Here is a 24167-nt window from a genome sequence, read left to right as displayed (position 1 = left end):
GTATTACATAATGACAAATGGATTTTACAAATTAAAAAAGAATTGTCCCTCTTAGGTCTAGGTCAACTTTGGACAGAAGATAATTTAAATGATAGATCTTATCTCATTATAAAACAACGACTGTTAGATGTTTCCAGGCAAGCTATATTAGAAAATATATCAAACTCTTCAAAGTGTAATTTATATCAACATTTATTTGACAATTTCTGTTTGCAATGGTATTTAACAAAACCTATTGACAAAAAATTAAGACAGCTATTAACAAAATTCAGGTTATCCAATCACACGTTGAATATTGAAACAGGTCGACACCATAACGTACCTAAAAATAACAGATTATGTACATGTTGTAATCTCCATGATATAGAAGATGAATTTCATTTTATTTTGAAATGTCCATTGTATATTGATATAAGAAAGAAATTTTTGAAAAAGTATTATTATACTAGGCCTAGTGTCTTTAAATTAATTCAGCTGTTAAGTTCTCACAATATTAAAGATCTCGTAAATTTGGGCAAATTTTTGAACGAAGCAACAATGTTAAGAAAAAAATAAAATTGATGTATAGAATTATTCCCATGTATGTGTTCTTTACGTTCACTCTCTCTGTATGTTTTTTCTTTTTGTTATTATCATGTTTGTTGTATAACTCTGATGGGCCAGTTGGCTTAAAGAAATAAAGAAACTGAAACTGAAACCTCCGTTCACACCTTTAATTGGTATCAAATTATCAATCGACCATGGGGAGCTATGTTTGTTAGTTATTAACAAACAGGTAATTTTTGACACCTGTCTGAGATAACGCCCACGGCGCGGTTCACACCTATTAAGAAATGACTGAGGGACTGTGGCATGTTTTTTCTTTTTTTTTTAAATACAAGTATCTGTTCAATTTACCGCGATTAAATGTGTAGCCGTTTATTCTCTATAATATAGAAATTTAAAAGATCGTTTAATAATTCTATACGAGGTAAAAAAAAAATATGAAAAGTTCTAAAATTTTAAAATTTTATTTGTCTTGCCTTCTTTTAAGATTAAAATAAACAAAGAAAACATAAAAATCTACGACTTTGGATACTATTACCATGGAATTAAATTCAGTGGGACACCGCTTCGATTTGAAGCGACCGAAATCCCTAGGCATGCGCAGAAGCCAGTGCTCAGTGTCGCTCTTTCCCCTATATATTCTATTAAGAGCGACACTGAGCACTAGCGACAGTTTTCACGGTTACACCGCCATCTTGTCAGTACCGGGGATATTATTTTTATTTAAAAAAATACATTAAAAAAAAGAAAAGAAGAATCGATTTATTTACTTCAGTGTCAAATACGCAAAAAATTATTATTTTCCACTGTACTTAACTCAGCTTGAAAAAATAATAACAAAATCTTCTCTGCTGAAAACTACAACAAACACACTTCCGGTTTGAAGAAAGTGATCGTCTGTCAACGTGCAGGGAAAAGATGTAAGAAATTAAGTTTTTTTCACCAGAATTTGTGAAAAAGAATCTTCGGTACAGTACATGTGTTTATCTTGACTAGCTTTACACAAAACCTAGCACTTTATCCAATAAACAGTTTAGAATTACGAAGCAAAGAAAATCGAAAAGGGGGAGGTGCATAGGTGGTGTAATAAGAGCATGACTGAAGTAGCTTCAACACTAAGTGCAGTCATGAGTGCTACTAGTAATTTAATAGAACTCTTAACAATTGAAATGGAATGAATTTTTTAAACCTTTGCTGAAAACATCAATACAAAAGTATGTCATCAGTGATAGGCCTAAGGGGAAAGCAGTTAAAGACGGAATTTCAAAATGTTGTTTAAAATATCAGAGACATAATTTTATATGTCTCTTTTGAAATATAAAAGTCCCTTTTAAGTTGTCAAAAATGTAACACGTTAGAAAGACTTCACTGTCAATAACATGCAGTTGATTGGGAATTTTTAGTCAAAAAACTGGGAAAAATTAACCTTCTACTTTTACTTCTTCCACACTGCGGCCACCATCATTCACTGATGACACTGCCACTTCGGTGCACATGCCAATTTTAAAAAAGTAAAAAATGGTGCTTTACAGTTCAAAAGTGCTTTTTATGGGAATAGTACCATTTACTGGTACCAGTTATTTAAAGAAAAAAAAAAGCACAGCTGATTCTCCTCTTTTGAAGAACAAGGTATAGATCGTAACTGTGGTACTCTCTTTTGCAGGGCAAAATGATATAGTTTGATGAAATATGACGTAAAAGTAATTGTTAAAGATACGTCATTTAATTATCTGTCAACAAAAATTTCGCCAAACGTTATTATTTTGCCCTGCAAAAGTGTACACTGCAGTTACCGTGAAGGGGCTAATGGTTTCCATACAAATTCTGCCCTGTAATTTTATAAAAAATAAAACTGGTGTAAAAGTTGAACACTCTTGCTTCCTGAATAGTTGAAATTCAATGCAGAAAAATCATACAATTCATTTTCCTCACAGTGTTGTAAAATGCTGATTGTGACATCATAAACATGTGCATTTTCCCGTATTTTCTTAAAAAGTTGCAGAAGACACCAATTTTCAATGGAATTTTCTTTCAGTTAATATTGTACACAGGCATCGCCCACTAAGATTTTGAGATATGTGATATTTTATTGACTTTTGCACAACATATACTAAAAAATTAACTGTGCATGGACACTATTTTCTAAAGGAAAATTACCCTTGAAATGGGCTATTTTAAGGCTTTTTCTGTTTAAAACAGAGAAATGCATTACATTTAATGACGTCATATATGCAGAATGGTAAACTCTCATGCCATACTCTTTCCTGATTTGTCACAGTCATAAACTTAACTAATATTTAAGCCAGTTTCAAAACTTTTTGATGACATAACATTTTTAGGGCTCAATAAAGCTAAAAACTGTACCTTCTTCTTACATACTGGTAATACATGTATTTTAATTTTCACAATTACATATCTCACAAAGATTGTATTATTCATCTTTAAAATAGCTTATATATGGTGGCATATTTCTGCCTCCTACATGCAAGATAATATATTAATGCAAGAAAAATATTATGCTCCTCCTTTATATTTTAATAAAATATAGTCGAGCAACTGAGACAATAGATCTGTGATAACAGAAAACAAAGATATTTTTTTAGTGATTTCAGAACAATGGACATCTCTTCCAGATAATTCTGAATATTCAGCTTTTGAAGTGTAATGGTTACAAATACATGTATGTAAATGTGTAGCACAAGATGTAAGAAAGTAGGCCTGTTGCAAACCTTATGGTGCATTTTTATAATGAAAGTGCATCAGTTTTTATGCTCCATAATCAAAGATTCTGGGGTGTGCAGTTTTTTTTCCCTGTCCATCAGTCTGTTTGTCTGTCCAGAAAAACTTTAACCTTTGCCATAACTTTTGAGTGGGTGGGGGTATGGCTTTCATATTTCACAGGTGTATTTCTTGTGACATGACATTTCTTTGGGTACCACCAAATTTGACCTCTTGTCCTTGGAGTATAACCCACTTACAAAAAATAACAAACTTTAAGTATTGGCCATAACTTTTGAACGCTTGGTACTAGGGCTTTCATACTTTACATGTGTGTTCATTGTGACAAGACCTTTTAAGGGTATAAATATTTTTTACCTTGACCTTAGAGTTTGACCCACTTAAAAAAAAAAAGTTGAACCAACTTTTGAACAGGTAGTTCATGTACTAACGCTTTCATATTTCACATGTGTATTCCATGGGGCAAGACTTTCCTTTGGATACACATGTACCAACAATTTTGATCTATTCACCGTGACCTTGAAATTTTATTTGCATTTGAGAAACTTTAACCTTTGACATACATGGGCATTAGTGTTTGACAAACACATCTTGTTTTTCTTTAAAATAGAAGTCTTAAATCTTTTGGTTTTCAGTTGACACATAAATCAACTAGTGCATTTTGATAAAATTTTTATGTGTTGTAAGCTGCTCAAGAGAAAAAATATATCATTGATGTATTAATGCATTGATGCAAGGCCCTTTAAAACAGTATTGTCTTTGCTATAGTGTCATTTACTTTTGGTCCTATATTAGCTTTAGGTGCAGTGAATTTTTCAACCCTGTTTAACGCCTGCAGCAGAAAGTCTCTTTGAACATGAGCTATGTGAATAAGAGGACCTATTGATCTTGGTAAGGATATATATGAAGCAGACTTACAGAATACCACCAACAGTTGCTTGTGGTATTGATATAGTGGAAGTGCATCTGTGCTTTTTGTTAATTGTCTGAAATTCCTCTTCACCAGAAATAGTTGCTGGCTAATTAATATGCACTGGCTTTTGCATGAGAAGAGGCCATATGATAGATGTATGTGTAATTATTTCTGGTGGAGCATGAAGTGTTACATGTAATTGATTTTTGGCTTGGGGGATAGCTGGTTTATTGATGAGCATCCAGGTAGAGCATGTGTATGATGAATAATATTAATATTCCCCAACATAATTTCTTAATTAACCATACTAATTTGAGTATCTTAGCCTTTAAACATTAAAAAAATAAAATTATTCACAAATGTTTTTTTTTTTTTTTTTTAAATTGATTTTCCATTATAATTAAAAGGAAAACTGAATGAATTTTAAATTGACGATTCCTTAAGGGTCCAGATTTGTTTTGGGTCAGCTAGGACTTTCTAATCACGTCTTCTAAAACCTTGTTTTTTTTTTAAAATTGGTCAGTAGAGATGACAGAAATCTGCTTTATGGTCAATCTTTTGTATGAAAGTGACCAACCATAATTAATGCTGTCTTTGCTTTATGGGGTAAACACATTATTATGATTTAAAGTGTCAGTGAAAAGATTGACCTGCCAGCTACTATCAGGAACAAAGACAAATATGACAATAGCACCTTTAAAGATATTATCTGAAATTTTTAGAATTCCTTATCCTTGCTGATACAGCCTAGCACTTTCTCATTTTAAAATACATTTTATACAAAGCATTAAGGTTAAGTGGAAAAAATAAAGCTATTAAGAGGTATATATTAAGACTAATAAGATATGTTTTATAAAAAGAGATATTATTTTCTCAGTTGAAAATTTCCTCTGATGCATCATTTGATGCATGAGTTTAAATACTTTTCATGTTGTTAATGAATGGTTTTCTCATCATAAAAAAAATCATTTTTTAAAGGAACAGGACAGCAGAGCCATAGCAGAATCACTATAAGGTAAGACAAAGAATACCCATTTTATTCATATGTTTAATATCAATAAATCCGGGCAAATTTATTGCATAACATTGCTAATGGAACAATATGTTTTGAAGTTTGTTTTTCTGCATGCCACTGAATAGTTGATATCAATTATATCTTAATTGTGATAAATTACTCTTAACATTCCATTATTTTCATTATTTGGATGCAATCAATAATTTCATTAGGTACAAACTGCTGATTTTTACAGTTCCTAGGTGATTTGTTATTGGTGTATTGTAGCTTGCTATATAGGAAGTCTTCCTTCTATTGTCAGTGGCAGGTTTCTCTTTGGCTCCAGTGTTCTTCAGTTGGCCAGCTAAATGAGTTTGTTTGGTATCTTTGCCGGGAAGACAGTGAACTGCTTCTCCATCTCTACGATGATATTTAATGGTTGAATGGGTTACACCGGGAATCAGATCCCACAGATTGGGAGATAGATCCCACCAGGATAAGGTGCTCCTACCGAGATTAAAATTGTATGAATTACAAATTATTCTGATACAATCTGTCTTGGGGCACTTTCTTTGAAGTGGACTAGACATTGACTAATTTGCACTTTGGTCTGGATTTTTTTTATGTGGACTTATCCTTTTTTGCAGCCATTTGCATACAAATAAAATTGATAAACACACTACCATTATAAGTTCAAAAGTTTTATCAGGGACACAGCATTTAATTGAATGAAGGAACCATTTAATTCTAGGAATCCTTTTGTCTGTCTGTCTGTCCTTCTTGCTGTCCATCTTTCTGTCAGCACTTTTGTTAAGGCATGATAATTTTAGCAGTTTTCAATGAAATGATGTAAATTTCACTATAACACCAAGACACCCACCTATAATGTCAAATCACTTTGTCTGTTTGTCTGTACAAATGTTCTTCCATTTACCATGCTTAATATTTTAAAAAGTTTATAACAGATGTTTTTAATTGTTGAAGCAGGAACTCTGAGTATTTTTTAGCAAATAAATGAGATTTGAAGAGGTTGACAGTGAATGCTGAGAATCAATACCTATTGCATTCAATATTCCATGTATGTATTGTAGTGATTATTTGAATTAGTTTTAAGTGCATTGGCAGAAGACAATAATTTGTTTTATTAGTCCATATTTTTACATAAATACTGCAGAAGCACATATTTCCTGGGGATAAAATTTTGTAGATTTGTACAATCAAAAAGTATAATGGGCATTGAATTTTTGTTGCTTCGAAAATAAATATTCAATTTATAGTCATATAAAAATTTTGTGTGGGATTTCATTTCTTTGTTAAAAGTTAACAAAGGAATAAACAAAAATGTAATCCCGGTGTATATTTCTGCTTTTACAAGTAGAACCAGGATTCCGTACATACTGTAAAGGTTATGACCATATATCACTAGGCAAAGAAAACTCTTTCAATATCAAAAAGTACAGCTAGGCCACCAGATGATGAGGTTACACATGTTTTCATCACCTTTGAGATTTAATGAGGAAGTTCATAGCATTTTGTTGGATAAAACATAAATGAGGCTGTAGGTCTTAGAATGTTAATTGTAAAATCTTTTGATAGCTTCATAGTATATCATTTAATTCTAAGATCCAAAGTCGGTATATGCTAGCAGTTTCAGATCTTGTGGTTCATGGTTGAGAGAATAGTTTAGAAGATCAATGGAAATGGAAGCAATTATTGTGAGAGGGCAAGAAATTACCAAAACCTTAAAAATATCATTTTGTGGTTTCTTTTTTTTTTTACCCACAGTGGTTTTGAGAGAGAGCTGTTATGGGGAGTAGTAAGGAACACATTGTATATAGATTATTATGGGGCTGGCGGTCAGTGCCCCCCTAAAAATACCGAGGGATCTTTATGTATTGATGAATTATATGCAATCCAGACCTGTGTGTGTTGTGTGTAAGAAGTGGAATTAATAGGCAAGGGTTGGTGTTCAGAAAGACCAGTGGACATTGATTTTGCCTTAGTCAAGATGTGGTGATCTATCACAGATTACTCTTTTAGTGTATCAATAAGACAGTTTGTCAGTTTAATTGTTCCTGGGATAACACATTCAAGTTTGATTCTAGTGAAGGAGATTTGTCAATCATTAATTCGCCCTGCATGTATTAATACCCAGAAGACTCTAGCCAGTTAGAAATAGAATGCCAGTGTGTTTATATCAGCCAATTTTAGTGACTTTTAGAAGTTTTGGATAATTTTCAATATATGCTCTGCTGCCAAAGAGAATCGTAAGCATTGTGTAAGAGTTTTGAATAGAATATTTTTCTTTGTATATATATATACTGTGAAAAAAATTCTGCAGCTTTGTGGGAGAGATGGATAAAGTGATTCAGTGCTGGGAGGTAATCTCCAGAAGGGACTGAGATTCTGAGGACATCATGTCAAAGGACAAACCGAAGGAGATGGCGTCCCCCCAGGCCCTGGACGGGGTGGAGTGGAGGGAGCGGTGCCTGTCCCTAGAAGCCTCCTTACAACAGTTCAAACATCAGGTGGCCCGTATCAGGGAAACCCTCGGAGAAAAGGTGAGACAGTCATTTTTTTTCTCAACAGCCTATTTTTACATGTCTGGCTTTGAAATTATCAATTAATTTGTGTACATATACTTCTTTTATGAAAATTTCATTGAAATTTCAATGTATAAGGTTCTATTACCTGTCCAAAAAAAGAAGGGGGCTCAATGAACTGGACTCAGTAATGAATTTTTCCCAAGATGTGTAGACTTGAAAAGTACCCAAGCATTCTTTTACTGAGATCTTGGGTTATTGTACGAAGAAATTAAGCTGCGATATTTTTGTTTTTTTTTTTTAAATAAAAAAGAAATTTCATATGCACCCCTTTGTGTACAGAATTAAAGTTAATAGTTATAATGAAACAGGAAAGAATATTTCAGATAGATATTGTAATCTTTTGGTATTCACTAATCCTTTGAAATGTGGCAATTGTTTGTACATGATTTATACCCCAATTACTTTTGATTTAGAACATAATCTTAGTGGTATGAAAAAGAAGAGATTATATTGCCTTTATTCTGTTGCTTCTCTATTCAATGAGAATAAGTGCATCTGATCAGAGTATCAATTATCTCTTCAGTTTATTGATATGAGCATTTCCCTGATTGGTCATTACATCTACTGGAGTCCATCTGTATGCTCCTCATACCCACCAATAGAGTTCAAAAGTACAAAATGTTGTCAATCTCCAATATCTGTTATTTCATTTACCAAAAATAACAAAATCAATGTGAAAGAAAAATGAGCTGACTTCAGGGAAGAGATATTAATACAATACTTGCTTAATGAATTTAAATTACTGATAATAAAATAAATCTCTCCTCCATTAGCTGAATTAAAGTTTATAAATAGTTTATGATACAGATTAAATATAAAATATTTTGACATATATAATGAAAGATACTTCCACAATATGTGAATAGTTCATATTGTAATTCTAATATATATGATTCTTTAGATAATGTTCCTTCTCTCTCTCCTCTGTAAATTGCTTTCTCTCTCCCTCTCTCTCTCAATTGTTCTCACTCAGATTAGCTGTTTGAACTGCCTCCCTAGAGCCCCTGGATTATTTGTCTTTAGACAGATGGTATAATGGGGTTCTGTGAAATCATAACTTTGTAGTCTTACAGTTGTCATAGCACTGCATATAATGTATTGAACCCTACTCTCCTATATTTCCCTATGCATGCACAGAAACCTGACATGTAATGAGAATGCAGAAATAACATTTTGACAATGTTATCAGCTAAAGGGATTACTCCTACTGATAATGTTTACACATGGAAGGATTTCAATCAACATTTCCTCTCTATTCCATGACTCAGTTCAAAAAAGGTCAAGCTGACCAAAGAAGACGGCATTCTTTCATAGCCTGCAGCTTGATAATAGAGGATCTCCTTTTAATAATTCCATCAATATTCTGTTATTAGCTTCATAGCAGGCCAGCTATAGTGTTATTGGAAATATTTTTCATGCCTTTCATCTTTAGGTCCTATCTTCTGTATCTGTCATGGAAAGAGATTAATTTGGTGTTACGGCAGTGTTTGGAGATGTGTTGTCTAGTTGATATTTCTAATTATGCCCATCACACTGGTTAGATAATGAAAAACGTAAATCATTCTGGTGAGGGTTGCTGCTGTGACAGTCTGCATTATTTTATGATGGTGTAGATATTTTCTGTGTTATTAGTAGGTTTTTTGTCTTTCAACGGGATAAAAAGAAGAAAATGTATGCTCACCAGATTGGCCTCAGTGGGAATCTTGACAAAATAAGATAACGCTTAGTGAGAAATTTTCCCACGAGACAATTATAAAGAAGATTAAACGGGTTCATTTAGCTGGTTTTTTTAGTATTAATAAATAAAATAATATTTAAACATTTTTTTTATTACTCTCCTGAGCCAAAGGCTCAATTAAGTGAGCTTTTCTGATCACATTTTGTCCGTCCATCCGTCCGTCTAGCTGTCTGTCTATTATCAGAAAAGCTGAAACATGTGGAAGCATCGTGGGGTAGTGTAGATTTTAAGTTGTTCAAATCATGACCCCGGGGGTAGGGCGGGGCCACAATAGGTAGTACAAGGGGGAATTTTTGGTACTGTAGATTCCTAATTAAACATGGGAAATTAAATTCCGCACAATCTCGCGAGAAGCATCGCTCGCGAAATAATATTACTTGCTTTTATATGGTGTTGAACTCCATGTAAATACTGTTGATTAACTGTCAATTCGCGAAATATTATTCTCGCGATTTGACGTTAAAGAGACAGTTTGCGATAAAAAGTACTCGCGAAAAATAAGGAATCTACAGTAAAGAACAGCATAGTCAAAGCTTCTCAGGTGAGCGATATGGCCCATGGGCCTCTTGTTTTTGTTTTTTTTAAAAATCAAATTTGACATCATTGAAAATTTTCAAAATCATAATAAATCAATAGAACAAAGAGTCACATGTACAAGCTTTTATGACTAAGGTATTAAAACATGATGTAAAATCTTGAAAAAATTTCAAGAACAGCAAAGACATGAGCTGTCATATCTATGTGGAAGTACATACAGTTAGTATAGATAGACTCTTTTACTCTCACCTCCTAATCATGAATCTACTGATGAAGAAAAAGAAGCACCCTAGTTACTTAGGTGACTGAGCATTGTGGCCCATGAGCATTTTGTTTTTAATCATTTCCTTCTGCTTAATTTTTAGCTGTACTTGTCAGAGTTTAGAAAAGTTTTTGTGATAGTAAGACTTTGAGCTGTCTGTCTGTCTCTCTGTCTATCTGTAAAGAATTTTCAAAATGCTGCTTCTTCATTTTTGGTCTGATTTCGATATAACTTAGCACACAAGTAGACTACTTTAAGATATATAATTTTTTTTGGTCAGTTTTTAGCTATACTATTGCTATCCTTTTTCGTCCGTCGTTGTTTGTTAACATATGAACATTTTCAGCTTCTTCTCTGAAACCACTGAACCAATTTCAACCAAATTTGATATACAGCATCTATGGGTGAAGGGGAACAAAAATCTTGAATTTCATGGTCCCTGCCTCCCTGGGGCATGAGGGGTGGGGCCAAACCACTAAAATTTATGAAATCTTTAAAAATCTTTGTTCTTTACTCCTGGACATCAAGCAAGCAAACTGTTAGCATGAATGTAATAAGCAGTGAGTCCTCTACCAAAATTGTGAAAATTATGGCCCCAGGGTCAGGGTTTTAGGGTGGGGCTATATAGATTATATTGTGAAAATGCATTATTTCTTTCAAAATCTTCTCTGCTCCTGGGTATAAAATAAACTAACTAAGTACATAGTTATGATGAGCAAGAGTGCCTCTTCCAAAATTGTGAATTTCATGGCTCCAGGATTAGTGGTTCCTTTGCAGTGGGGTGCACAACTGGTTATAAAGTGGAAGTGCATTTTCTCTTTTATTCTGATCTACCTATGGGTATTTAGTAAATTGAGTGAGCATGCTAAGTTTATAATTATGATAAGCAATGGTGCCTCTTTCAAAATTGTGAATTTCATGGCCTCTGGTTTAAAACAGAACCAAATTCAATTGTTGGAAAGTTGTTACATGATACTCAGGTGACCTATAAGGCCCGTGGGCCTCTTGTTTATTTCATTGAATGGCTACTAAAGACAGCAATTTCTGTCAAATAATTTCAGATCACTACTCATACAGTTTTGGTCTGATTTTAGTATACTTGACATGCAAGAACACAATAGCGAGATGCATAAATCTCTATGTATTTTTTTTTACTTTGATGAAGGGATGAAAAATGGAGATTATAAAGAGTATAAAAGCTCATTAATAGTCCATTTAAATGACACAAATCAGAAGAAAGCAAAGTCTGTAAAATTCTTTCAAAAGACTACTTTTCCTACAGTTAACCTATTAATTGTAATTAATCTTGCCACAAAAAGAAACTAAATCAAGGATCATTAATAGTATTCTATTTATTGCTGTTGGATTGTTTCAAGTCGAAGTGCTACTTTTCTCTTCTTTTGTTCCAAGTAAAAACCAGAAGAGCAACAGTCTTATCAGAGACTTCTGGTTTCTACTCACTTTAAAAATAATGATACCTGAATTTGTTTTTTTTTTCAACCATGAAATATATGTATAATGAGTTTAACAGTGACAGGAAACAGGGTGTATATGACAAAGCTGTCACAATCCTGGAGTCTTATCTTGTTTTTGTGGCGCATTACATCTGTTTGTTACAGAAGCAATAATGGTGAGGAGCCAGATGAAAGTCATCCCCTATTATCTTACAACATGTAGTTCTTGGAGTAAGGAGTTTGGTCTTTGATGTTTTCTTAAATATTTTCTCCAAGCACTTTGTATGTGAATAAATTTTTACATGCAAGTAAATAAAAGCTTAGAAAAATGTCCCTTTCACATATAGTTTATTACACCATGAAGATCACTAATATATTAAAGATTCCTCTTTTAGATAAAGTAATTTGATGTAAAGTTTTGTAATATGTATTTTCTGTGTATAGTGGGAACTCAGTTTGAAGAACATTTTTCTCAATATCAAGAATATCTTTATGATGCTTTGAAGAAAATATACTGATATAGTAGATATGTCTTCAATTCGAAAGATAACATTCTTTTTAAATCGGTCATGGGAAACACCACATGATGTGTGCACAAAACTTGATGTATCATCACGGAACAATAACAAAAAACAAATTCATTATTGTCTACTAGGGCAAAAAAAGTAAACAATAATGAGGAGCCCTCTGATACGGAATTTTGTTTGCCGTGGTCTGGCCCAAAGCCAGATTAAACCAAACGGCATAAAGGCTGCCTGTCTTGGTGTGGCACTGGAAGAGATTGGTCTGCCTCAGGATGCTGCAAGGTTTTCGATTTCTGTAACCTTAGAACTTGCTTTTTTCTAACTGTGTGGCATTCACAACGACACCGAAATAATGGCTCAGTTTCCTAGAATTCCCCGTGGGCATTATGTGTGGGTATGTTACTTTTGATGTTGGAGTCAACAAGCTTTGCTATCATCATTGTTGAGTATCACAGTTTAATTGGTTGTTGATATAATTGTAATTGAAAGATCCTTTTATTTTAAAAATGTTTATTGGTTAATTGTGTCTTTTGGGATATAATAAATGCAATGTTTGCTGCAAATTACTATAACCTTCATTGGCACATAAAAATTGAATTTTTCATGCAACTTAGAATTGCTGTCAACCAGCTAATTTTTTTTAACCATGCAGTTTTGGCTTGAATAGACAATTTTTACTGTATCATGATGTCATATTGAGCTACACAGTATTGGTTTGTGTGTGTGTCGTGCAATAAAAATGTGCAATGCCAGATAGTTTTGAAGAATTTTAGCAGAGTAAAGGAAGCAAAATGTTCCATAAAGTTTACTCGTTTATTCCAAGTTTTTTCTCATTCTTTCACTTTTTTAATTATTTAAGACACGTACTCTGACAAACTTGAATGCATTGCAATTGGCAGGCAAAATGTTTAATACCGGTATATATATGTTTAAATAACTGCATGGGTCATTTCTATCTGTTTTTCAGTGATAGACAGCGTAATGGGCGGGTAACATTCAACATTACCTTTGTCATTGAAATTGCAGCAAATTCATTTTCAATCCACCTCAGCTACGCTACAATTCGACACGGACGTTTGGAAAACATCGGATTGAAATTGCAGATCGAAATTCTTTTTCAATCCACCTCAGCTACGCTCGAAGGCACATTACTGATTGACCCAAAAGACAGTATAATTTCTCTTTTTGTCTAGTTTGAAGATAATTAATATAAATCAGAATTTTCTGTCAAGTGTTTCAAAGAAATATATGAAGGGACAAATATTTTATTTCTGCTTGGTAAATATACGTGTTCTTAAATTTAAATAAAGTTTTCCAACATTTTTCAGTGAGAATAAGTATAAAACTCATGCACTCTAATAATCCTAGAAATAAAATCTGTTGTCATGTAAACATTACATGTAAGTAATGACCTGACTCGACAATTTTTACCCCCCCCCAGCTTAGAATCAAATATCTCCTGAAAAATAATCTTTGTCCTCTATCATCTTTCGTCCCTAAAAATTATAAGCTAAAACTCGTATTAATGTGAACTTCAAACAAAATGTATTGCAGTTGAAAATAGTTGATTTTTGGACATATATTCACTCAGCTTTGAAAACAGTTCAGGTGGATTGAAAAAGAATTTCGATCTGCAATTTCAATCCGATGTTTTCCAAACGTCCGCGTCGAATTGTAGCGTAGCTTGGGTGGATGCAATTTCAATCCGATGTTTTCCAGATTACGCTGTCTATCACTGAATGTTTTGATTGTAACAGATAGAAATGACGTAAGCTGTATATTTCCAATTTTGCCAGTTAATGTTCCGCGGTCTTATATGTTTAAATAACTGCATGGGTCATTTTTATGTCGACATTCAACATTACTTGGTCATTGAAAGCAGCAACCCTGATATGAGGCCATGATATTTTATTAAATAATTTCATCATGGATGAAGGAGCAGGTTTTTTTTATATTTTGGGCTAAACAATGATTTTTTTTTTGAGACTGGAAAGATACTGGAATTTATAGAAACATCCCCCAGTAATTAATGTTCTTAAAAGCAAATAAGCACTTTGACAAAGTCGAGATGAGCTTATGCTATAGCATATTGGTGTCCCAGTTAAAGTTTTAGGAGAAAGTCCATTCCCAAGGAACCATAAGCCCTTTCTGGACTATACTTGCATTGACATTGCATGTAAGGATGGACACAACCACACTTGCTTCGGATGCTAGATCTGACCTGCATTTCCAGATGAGTTGTCAAGTTAAAGTTCTTGGAGCAGGTCTTGGACCAGATTAAATTTTTTGGAGCAGGTCCTTTCCCAAGTAGCTGTAAGTCCTACCTGGACAAAACTTGCTTGGATGATATATATTAGGATGGACACTAACCGGACTTGCTTCGGATGCTGCATCTGACATACATATTCCAGATGAGTGACAGGGTTATTTTTTTTAACAGTCAACTGCCATTTAACTATATAGCTGTAAAACCTACCCAGATCAAACTTGCCTGTATGATGCAGGTAGGGATGGACATTACCCAATCTGCTTCGGATGCTGAATCTGACCTACATTTCCAGATGAGTGAATTTTAGCCATGCTTTAACCAAATTAGCATGGATGATGTATCTATTGATGGACACTTCCAGACAAGCTTAGGATGCTGATTTTGACCTATGTTTTCCAGATGAGTGACTAGGATAATGTTTTTGGACTAGCTCTGTAATTATATGGCCTGACCAGGCCTGTTATGATTAGACCAGCATGAATGATGAACCTTAGAATTGTCGACACTTCCAGACTTGCTCCAGATGTTTGAACTGACAGACATTTTCTTTGATAAGTGAATAAGTTAATTTTTTTAATCATGTCCATTTCCAAGTAACTATAAGTCCTAATCAAACCAAACTTGCATGGAAATTTATCCCAGGATGCACACTGGCTAGAAAAAAATATATGATGCGAGATTTGCCTTGCTTATAGATAACATTCGTGGAGGTGAGCTTTGTAATCTTTGATTACATATGTTTATTGATGAGATACTTGGAGAAAACAAACAGTATTCAAGCTCAAAAGTCCATGAAGCAATACAAATTAAGCAGAGCAAACACAGACCTCCAAAACATCAGAGGTGGGATCAGGTGCATGGAGGAGTGGGCATCCCCTGCTGACCGGTCACCTCTGCTGTGTGCTCCTTGTCATGATCAAGGAAAAGCGGAAAAATCCATCATTAATTCAGTGTATAAATTATGGATTAACAATTAATGTGAAAAACGTCAGTCAGCATTTAGTTAATATTAATAAACATGAAAAACAAAGCAATGTAATTTCAAAGTGTATCTTAAAGATTAACACAATTATAGTGCTAATGTTAATGAATTATATTAGTAGAAATTAAGCACTTTTGGGTATTAAATTTTCACAGGTACTTCTGTGCTAGAAATAGAACAAACATCTATTTTCCATACTTCAACCCTGGTTGTCTTTAAACAAAATTGATGCCAGCCTTCCAATTAAAAATAAATACTGAGCAGACAAGTTCAATGTTGTTGAAAACAAAAACTTTAGAAATACATTTTGGCTCCTAGTGTTAATGCTGTGATAATCCCCTGAATTACAGAGATGCTGCTGCTTGTGTCAAAAAGTGTCTTAGTCAATTCTTTTTTAAGCTAATTTTTGACTGAATTACATTGTGTAAGGTAATTATGTTGAAAAATTTGCTTTGAGTTGTCAGCTGGAATTTACCATGTGGTGTGTGAGAGGTGGGAAACAGGTGGCATGGAGGGGTTTATCAACCAACTTTCTGAACTCTAGTTCTGAGTTGAGATTATAGGATCTATATGAAGATGATTTATATTAGTATAGTTTTATTATGTTTATTTATGCAATAATTGAGAATACAATAAAAGATGCCAAAATACTAGTATGCTGAAGGGAATAAAGTGGCATTAAGAAATATTTTGGAAATTTTAAAAGTTCAATAACAAAGGATCACTGCACTTAACTCTGGGTTTAAGGTACTTTTCTTGATACCTTCTGTTGCTTTCATATTTTGGTCAATTTGGAACCAAAGTTGAAGGTCTAAATGGTTTAAGTCTGTGACTTAATAAAGAAATGGAAATACGGACATTTTTGTTTGTTTGTTTTTTTTGCCCTTCCTGCTTTTTCAAGTTAAAAAAAAATAAAATTTACCTGTCATTGATTGAAGATTAGGTTGACAAATGTGCATGAGAGGTGAAAGTAATGAAAAAAAAAAAAAAACGATCAAAATGAGCTTGTACAAGTCAGTTTCAGAAATTCATAAAAATGAGCTCGTACAAATCAATTGTAGGAAAAGATGATTTATTTATATGTAATTTAAATTTTTTTTTCTTGTAGATGAAAGAGCTAGAGTTTAAGAAAAGGGAGGCAGAAAGCCGAGCCGAGTCAGCAGAACAAAAGGTAAAAACTAGAAATGGGCAAAAATAGTCATGCAGACATTATAATAAGTTTGATGGGGTGTGGATGTTGATTGTTCTTGAAAAATAGAATATCTGTTTGGAAAGTTATGTTGACTTTGCAGAAAAAAGAAAAGACTTTTATCAGATGGGGCAGCAGCATGCTAAATCTACAGAATAAAAGTTATGCAGGATGAAAAATTGAAACAAAACAAACTAGAAAGGAATTAATTTAGACTACAGACCAAAAATTGATAATTTTAAAATAAATTCTTATGACTAGATAGACCCCCCCCTGAAAACTGATAAAAGGAATCAGTGTTTTTGACTAGGCAGAAAAAAGGTAAGAGTGGTACATTATTAAAAAAAATGAAGAATTTTAGAATTTTAAAAGGGTTACAGAGTCTTAAATTGCTTTTTATTGAGCTTTGAGAGCTAGAAATGTCAAGCTGAAACTAAGGAACAGTAGGTTAGACATTTAAAACTGAAGATGACTAAGCTGTATAAAAATGGAGACAATTCATAAAGGAAGCTGAGTTGGTTCAGCAGCATGAGACCAATAAAGAAAAGCAGATTATTGCTGACTCAGCACTCAGCAGACCAAAAGCCATGACTTACAAAAGGTATGCAGAGTCAAGCTGATGCAGTATAACTAAAGGTAATCCATGTACCTTGAAAGAAGAAGCGAGTCATGTTATATGCATAGTCATGCGGTGGAACATAAGGTAATACCTTCAAAAAAGAAGCTGTCTTGCATGCTCCACAGAACAATATAATTAGGTTTAAGATTTTGAAAGAGAAATCAAAGTAAAGTGGATTCACCAGATATTAAGATATTAATAAGGTACGCTGAGTCATGCCATCCATTAGAACAAGGGTTAACCCTTTAAGTAGGAAGCAGAGCCATGCTGACTCAGCAGAACAAAACATAAAACCTTAAAAGAGGAAGCAAGTCATGCTGATTCGGCAGAATAAAAGTTATTACCTTTTAAGAAGAAACAAGTAATGCTGACTCAGCAAAACAAAGGGTAATACATTAAAGAAGAAGCAAGTCATGCTGACTCAATAGAACATAAGGTATTACATGTACGTTTAAAGAAGGAACAGAACAAAGGGTTATACCTTTAAAGAAGAAACAAGATATGCTGACTTAGCAGAACAAAAGGTATTACCTTTAAAGGAACAAGTCATGCTGACTTAGCAGAACAAAAAACATGTATTACCTTTAAAGAAGAAGCAAACTATGCTAACTCAACAGCATAAAGGGTAATACCTTTAAAAAGAAGCAAGTCATGCTGACTCAGCAGAACAAAAGTTAAGACTTTTAAAGGCTATTTTAAAAGGAATCATGTAATGCAGCAACAAATGGTGATCATACATTTTAATGAGGATGCAGACTCATGCTGATTCAGCAGAACAAAAGGTAACACTTTAAAATGTCATAGAATCGTGTTAACCTGACAGACAAAAGGCAAGACTTTTTCTTCAAACAGGAGGCATGAGGACTTAGCAAAAGAAAGGACAAGAAATCAAATTTAAATAAAACCAATTCTGATATCTAATGGTAGGTAAGAAATCAACCATGGAGACACAATAAGTCTATCAGAGAAAATTGTAAGGCATCGAGAACAGAGAACAAGAGTGCAGTTAGAACAAAGGCAAAGGAATTCAAAGAATCTGATTGTTTACAGAAGAATCAGTGAAAACCAAGAGGGCTACATGATTATTATAGCTTAGATTATCTCCCCAACTGAACAGATGATCCTTAAGAAAATCTATTTCTCTGTCATACCTTGGATTGAGTAAGAATTAGATTGATGGCTCATCATCACATTCTTTGAAAATGGCACTTTCTCCCAGAAGCAATACCTGGTACCTGTGTGGTCTACTAATGTATTAGTGTTGGAGCTTTTCTTTTTTACTGGCAGATGGAGAGAAAGGCATTGCATAGGGTGAAAATGTGACCATTAGCTTGGCTGATGGATTCCATGGAAACCAAACTATTTGAAATATTTTGTGAGTGCAGTGAATGATTTTGGTATATAGTTCAGCACATGTTGAAGTTTAACTGAGGCTTGCGCCAGGCAGTGTCAGTTTTGCTTAATGTAATTAAACAAAAACACATTTTCTGTACTGGTTTTTAACTGATCATGTTTCATTATCACCTCATCAAAGCTTTGGATTTATTTTATAACAGTAAAAGCTAAATCTGACAGTTAAATGCTACTTTAAAATGCTCTGTCTGATAATTTATCAGTGGAAACTGCAAATGTTGACTCTATTAGAATAAAAAAGCACTTTTCATGATTAAAATTAATGATACTTGACAAAAAAATTATCAGGAGATCAGTAATATATGCAAAAACTGTCAGAAACCCCAAGTTTTTTTTATCAACTGATTATTAGCTTAAGGCTAGTATGACACAAAGGACAATCATCATCTGATTTAGGGGGCCTTGACTTACATGGTAAGGACTGAGGTTCATTGATTCCGATTATTGGGTGATTTACATTATCACACAGAATGCAGTAATCATCACACATCCACGGGACCCTGAATAAACCCGGTCAGTGTCAGAGGAATTGATTGGTAGGATCAATTCCATCCAAATTACACACTCCGTCCAATATCCAGTTCCCATTGATTAGCATCATTTCCCTTCATTTCTTGTGTGATAATTTTATTCTTATCAAGGGACTGCATTTATCTAATTTCAGTTGGGGGTTTCTTTTGAATGATACTTTCATTGGATGTTTTATATGAGATTAACACTGAATAAATCTGTGTTACCTAGCCTATGTTCAAAACTTTTTGCACAAGCTATGTACATTGTAATTTGGGTTACTGCATGGTAAATTTTCCAAGAGATTTAATAGAGTCAGATTCTTTGTCAAAGCACTACGGATTATTAAAATTGATTTTAACTCTATAAAATAAAGATTAAAAGTGCTATTATTGTAAAAACCATTTTATTACTGTTTATGATTTTAGCTCACAAGAACCAAAGGTTCCGATGAGTTTTTCCTAAATCACCTGTTGTCCATTTGTCAATCTTTTAAGTAATGGATATATGCCGAATACTGTTCTATATGTAAAATTATCAGACTGTTTGAAGCCTGTTAGGGCCGAAAACAATCTGATAATTTTACATATAGAATAGTATTCGGCATATATCTTACTTTAAACTTTGCCATTTAACATGTATTGATAATATTTTAAAGGGTGATTGAAAAGGAATATTTTTTGAATTTTTAAAAAATGACCTATAAAACAACAGTCTTTTCAGAGATACATTTTTTTTTAACATGTTGCACTGTGTCTTGAACAATAAGTGAAAAACTATTTTGAATTTGCATTATGAAATTTAGGGAATCAAATAATGTATCTGTCAAAATTATTTCATGAAAGATAAAATGAATATTTTTTACTAAGGAATATATAATCTAGCTGGTTCATTGTACAGTTTTCTTAAGTTCAAATGAGAACAATGTAAACAGGTTGTAAAATGATACACGTAGAAGTATTTCCCATTTGTCACTTCTTAATAAATACATTTGAAGAAAAGGATTTCATGGCAGCAAAGATTCTTTTCCATTAGCACTTTTATGGAGAAAGCACTTTTAAGGCTTTTACAGTTATCCATTTACTAAAAGCTGTCTTAATTTACATATGCAAGGCTTTCGGAAGGTTTCTTCACAAAGGATTCACATTAGATATATAATTCCATATTCAGAAATACCTTTCAGTGTACAAGTATATATTTAGCACTGTCTGACATTATTTTTGGCTTATGTTAATTTGACCTTGTCACTCTGTACTTGTGTATCAGATTATCCAAGTATATGTCTGCCCTGAAAAGAGAGCATCTATATAAAAAAGAAAAAAAATACTGTCTGGGCTCCTAATCTGCCGAATTGTGAAAAAAAATTATCATTCACCATCTGGGATGCGATTCTTTAACCCCCCTAAAATTTGACTATACAGTAGTTTGATAGTTCTGCAATATTTGGTTAATTTACCATGGATATCTTGAAAAGAGATCTCTGATATTCAGGTTACCTAATTCATATTATTTGTATATATTTATATGGTGCTATTGTATAGCCGAGTCAAATGAACCGAAAGAGACGCATTAAAAAATGTGTGTGTGTGTGCAATTTATATGCATTCTGTGTGTGCAGTCACAGTGTGGTTAAAGGTACATTTACATAGACACATCAACTCATTAATTCTTCATTGTTAATTGGACTTCTACAGTACTCATCATGTTTTGTTGTAATGCACAAGAAGCTTTCATTATCCGAATTCAGAAGGTAATGAAATTTTCACATTGATTTTTCAGTTAGAGTTTTGTAAATTTATATTGTTAAATTAAATTATAAAATGTTTATTATTTTATTTGTTTACTTAATTTTTTGATATGTGGATATTGAAAGGATATTTATAGTTACTGTAATTGACTGTTCCAATTCCAGTTAGAATTGTTGAAAGTGAAATGATTTTCAACTTGGGGTAAATTTCATTTTAGCCACATGGTATGAATTTTTTGGTTTTCAATGGTTAGAAAAAGAAAAGTTCATAGATATTGATGAAGGATTCTACAATATGCACTTTTCAGTTTGAAATAATGAGATATCTGGTAATTCCTTAATTACCAGATAATATAAAAATTATTTGATTAGATGAAGAATTTTTGAATAATATACATGTAATCCTTTATTCATGCCCTGGTCATTACTTGCATGTATACATTTGTACTTAATAATTTGAAAGCAAATTTTAAACAGTTGAAATAGTGCAGGAAAGTGACATTATTATGCAGAAAACAAAAATAGAATATGTCAAAGAATCAAAAGTTATTTTCATATCTCATTAATAACTATTGTAAATTACCAGAAAAGATAAATCATTCAGTTTATTTCATGACATTTTATAATAAGAGAATTAATAGAATTCTCTCCTTTTTTCAACAGAATTTTTTTTTTTTTTTAGATATATATTTTGTAATTTTGAACTGTTAATGATTTTCCCCCTCTTTCCTCTGTTCAGTGTATGATTTGATATTACGTGGATTTTTTGCATGTATTAATTTTAATACATTAATACATACATCTGTATAAAAATTTAAAGTCTGCAAACATACTGTTGAAGAATAATGATAATAGGATGACTTTCATCGCAGGCTTTATGATGCACTTCTACAGTGGTTGCAAAATAACAAGATTTGATTACTGGCCTTCATTAAGTTTGGAAGAACTTTTGCCAGCATTATTATTGTCTGTAGACTTGGAAGAAATATTTAATAATATATATTACAGTAACTTGTTAGCCATGGGCAACAACCTACGCTGTCAGAAAGTGTGACCACGGTTATATTTTACTTTGGCTAAACAATATATTATCAATATTATTAAGTTTGGAAAGAGCAAGGTTCATTCTGGGTCTCATTTGATCCTTTTTAAGTCTAAAAATAAATCAAAACTTAAAGTTAGGTAATATATCACCTACAAAGGACATCAAATTTACATAGCAACCACTTGCTACATCGAATCCTCTGATATCTAAGTTTGAGAAAACGAGGTTTGACTATCTATACATTTACAGCTACAGCTGATGGAGCAGCAGCTTGCAGCACTACAGTGGCAGCAAAAGGACCCTGAGCACAGAGATGCCAAGATAGAGGACTTAGAAAGGACATGTCAGGAACAGGCCCACACCATCAGATCTCTACAACAACAGTTAGAGGAGCAGGAGAAAGCACATGTAAGTCATAGGGAAATCATAGGGGAATCTAGTTAGAGGAGCAGGAGAAAGCACATGTAAGTCATAGGGGAATCTAGTCAGAGGACCAGGAAAAAACACATGTAAGTCATAGGGGAATCTAGTTAGAGGACCAGGAAAAAGCACATGTAAGTCATAGGGGAATCTAGTTAGAGGACCAGGAAATAACACATGTAAGTCATAGGGGAATCTAGTCAGAGGACCAGGAAAAAGCACATGTAAGTCATAGGGGAATCTAGTCAGAGGACCAGGAAAAAGCACATGTAAGTCATAGGGGAATCTAGTCAGAGGACCAGGAAAAAGCACATGTAAGTCATAGGGGAATCTAGTTAGAGGACCAAGAGAAAGCACATGTAAATCATAGAAATCATAGAAATAGACCAAGAGAAAGCACATGTTAGTCATAGGGAAATCTAGTTAGAGGACCAAGAGAAAGCACATGTAAGTCATAGGGGAATCTAGTTAGAGGACCAAGAGAAAGCACATGTAAGTCATAGGGGAATCTAGTTAGAGGAGCAGGAGATAAGCACATGTAAGTCATAGGGGAATCTAGTCAGAGGACCAAGAGAAAGCACATGTTAGTCATAGGTGAATCTAGTTAGAGGACCTGGAAATAGCACATTAAGTTTATGGTCTTGAGGCCTAGCACATGTAAGTCATGGACTTATGCTTATAACTCGACTAGATCAGTAAAATCAAAAGTTTATGAGGATTTTTGCTTTCGTTTGATCAGTAAAGTTTAGAGGATTAAGATCTAAGGGTTATTTTAAACAAGAGTTTATGTAAAACTCAAAATAATTATTTATTACCCTTTTTTCTTCAAATTTGCTTTGTGGGAACTACTCATATTTTTGAAGTCAATACTACATTGTCAAGGAATTTTATTTTCAAGGTTTGTTTAAAATGTTTTTATAAATCCAAACTGTTGTTTTGATGAAACAAAACTGAAGGTCACTGAATTGTGGGTTATTATATAAACCAATAAACTAAGATCTGTGATTTATGTGTTTACTGCTTTATGCTGAATAATCTACTTTCAATTATTACATCAGGATCTTTCAGTTATCTTGGGAGTGTAAATATCCAGCATAGGCTGTGTATTCAATTAGAGGGAGCTACTAAAAACTACACAGGGCATTATTGTACAAGTCATGAAAAATTGATACAGGCAAGCTACCATGAATCTGATACAAGCATTTATTGAAGTGATCAATTTTGTATGTTCGACAATTTCTAGGACTTTTCAAACTATAAAAGAAGTAAATTAAATCTTGCATCAGAGTATTTCTATCAGGAAAAGAGGATCATTAATTGAATTTATTGGACATTCAAGTTTTATTTTTTACTGCCAAGTATTTGCTAAAAAAATGAAATCTGAGGTCTGTAACTTCAAGGACCTTTGTGGTATTTTTATACCCCCCTGATATAATTTAACAATACCAAGGAAATAACTTGATAGTCATTCATTCAGCTATTTGGATGTTGTAGTTTACTATTTCCAAAACCCAGGGGCATGCTGATGCTGAACAAAGAAAAATTCTGATTGTTCTAAAGAAAATACTGTATGCAGGGACATTTTTGCTCCATTTTATTTTCACCTCTTTGCAATACTCACATAAGGAAAATAACCCTGTATATATAAATAAGCAGAGAG

General features: G+C 33.2%; 1 protein-coding gene across 6 annotated transcripts in view; it reads left to right on the top strand.

Moving 5' to 3' along the window:
• The first annotated feature begins 1335 nt into the window (after nucleotides 1-1335).
• LOC134264025 (pleckstrin homology domain-containing family H member 1-like) overlaps nucleotides 1336-24167 on the top strand; it is a 37289-nt gene continuing 14457 nt past the window's right edge. For 2 of the 6 annotated variants that reach the window (XM_062746321.1, XM_062746320.1), the window contains exons 1-6: nucleotides 1336-1466; nucleotides 4081-4176; nucleotides 5177-5213; nucleotides 7534-7753; nucleotides 16673-16735; nucleotides 22337-22495. In XM_062746321.1, coding sequence (XP_062602305.1) covers nucleotides 7610-7753; nucleotides 16673-16735; nucleotides 22337-22495 — 366 coding nt within the window. In that variant the 5' untranslated portion in view covers nucleotides 1336-1466; nucleotides 4081-4176; nucleotides 5177-5213; nucleotides 7534-7609. Of the gene's footprint in view, nucleotides 1467-4080; nucleotides 4177-5176; nucleotides 5214-7533; nucleotides 7754-12527; nucleotides 12708-16672; nucleotides 16736-18145; nucleotides 18155-20850; nucleotides 21046-22336; nucleotides 22496-24167 lie in introns of those variants that run through there. The other 4 variants (XM_062746322.1, XM_062746323.1, XM_062746325.1 and 1 more) reach the window with 4 other exon arrangements.

This window comes from Saccostrea cucullata, unplaced genomic scaffold (assembly GCF_032062105.1).
Source record: "Saccostrea cucullata isolate Sc308-1 unplaced genomic scaffold, CSIRO_AGI_Scuc_v1 ctg339, whole genome shotgun sequence".
Taxonomy (NCBI): Eukaryota; Metazoa; Mollusca; class Bivalvia; order Ostreida; family Ostreidae; genus Saccostrea; species Saccostrea cuccullata.
The sequence above is the reverse complement of the archived record's forward strand: the minus strand, read 5'-3'. Positions and strand labels throughout refer to the sequence as shown.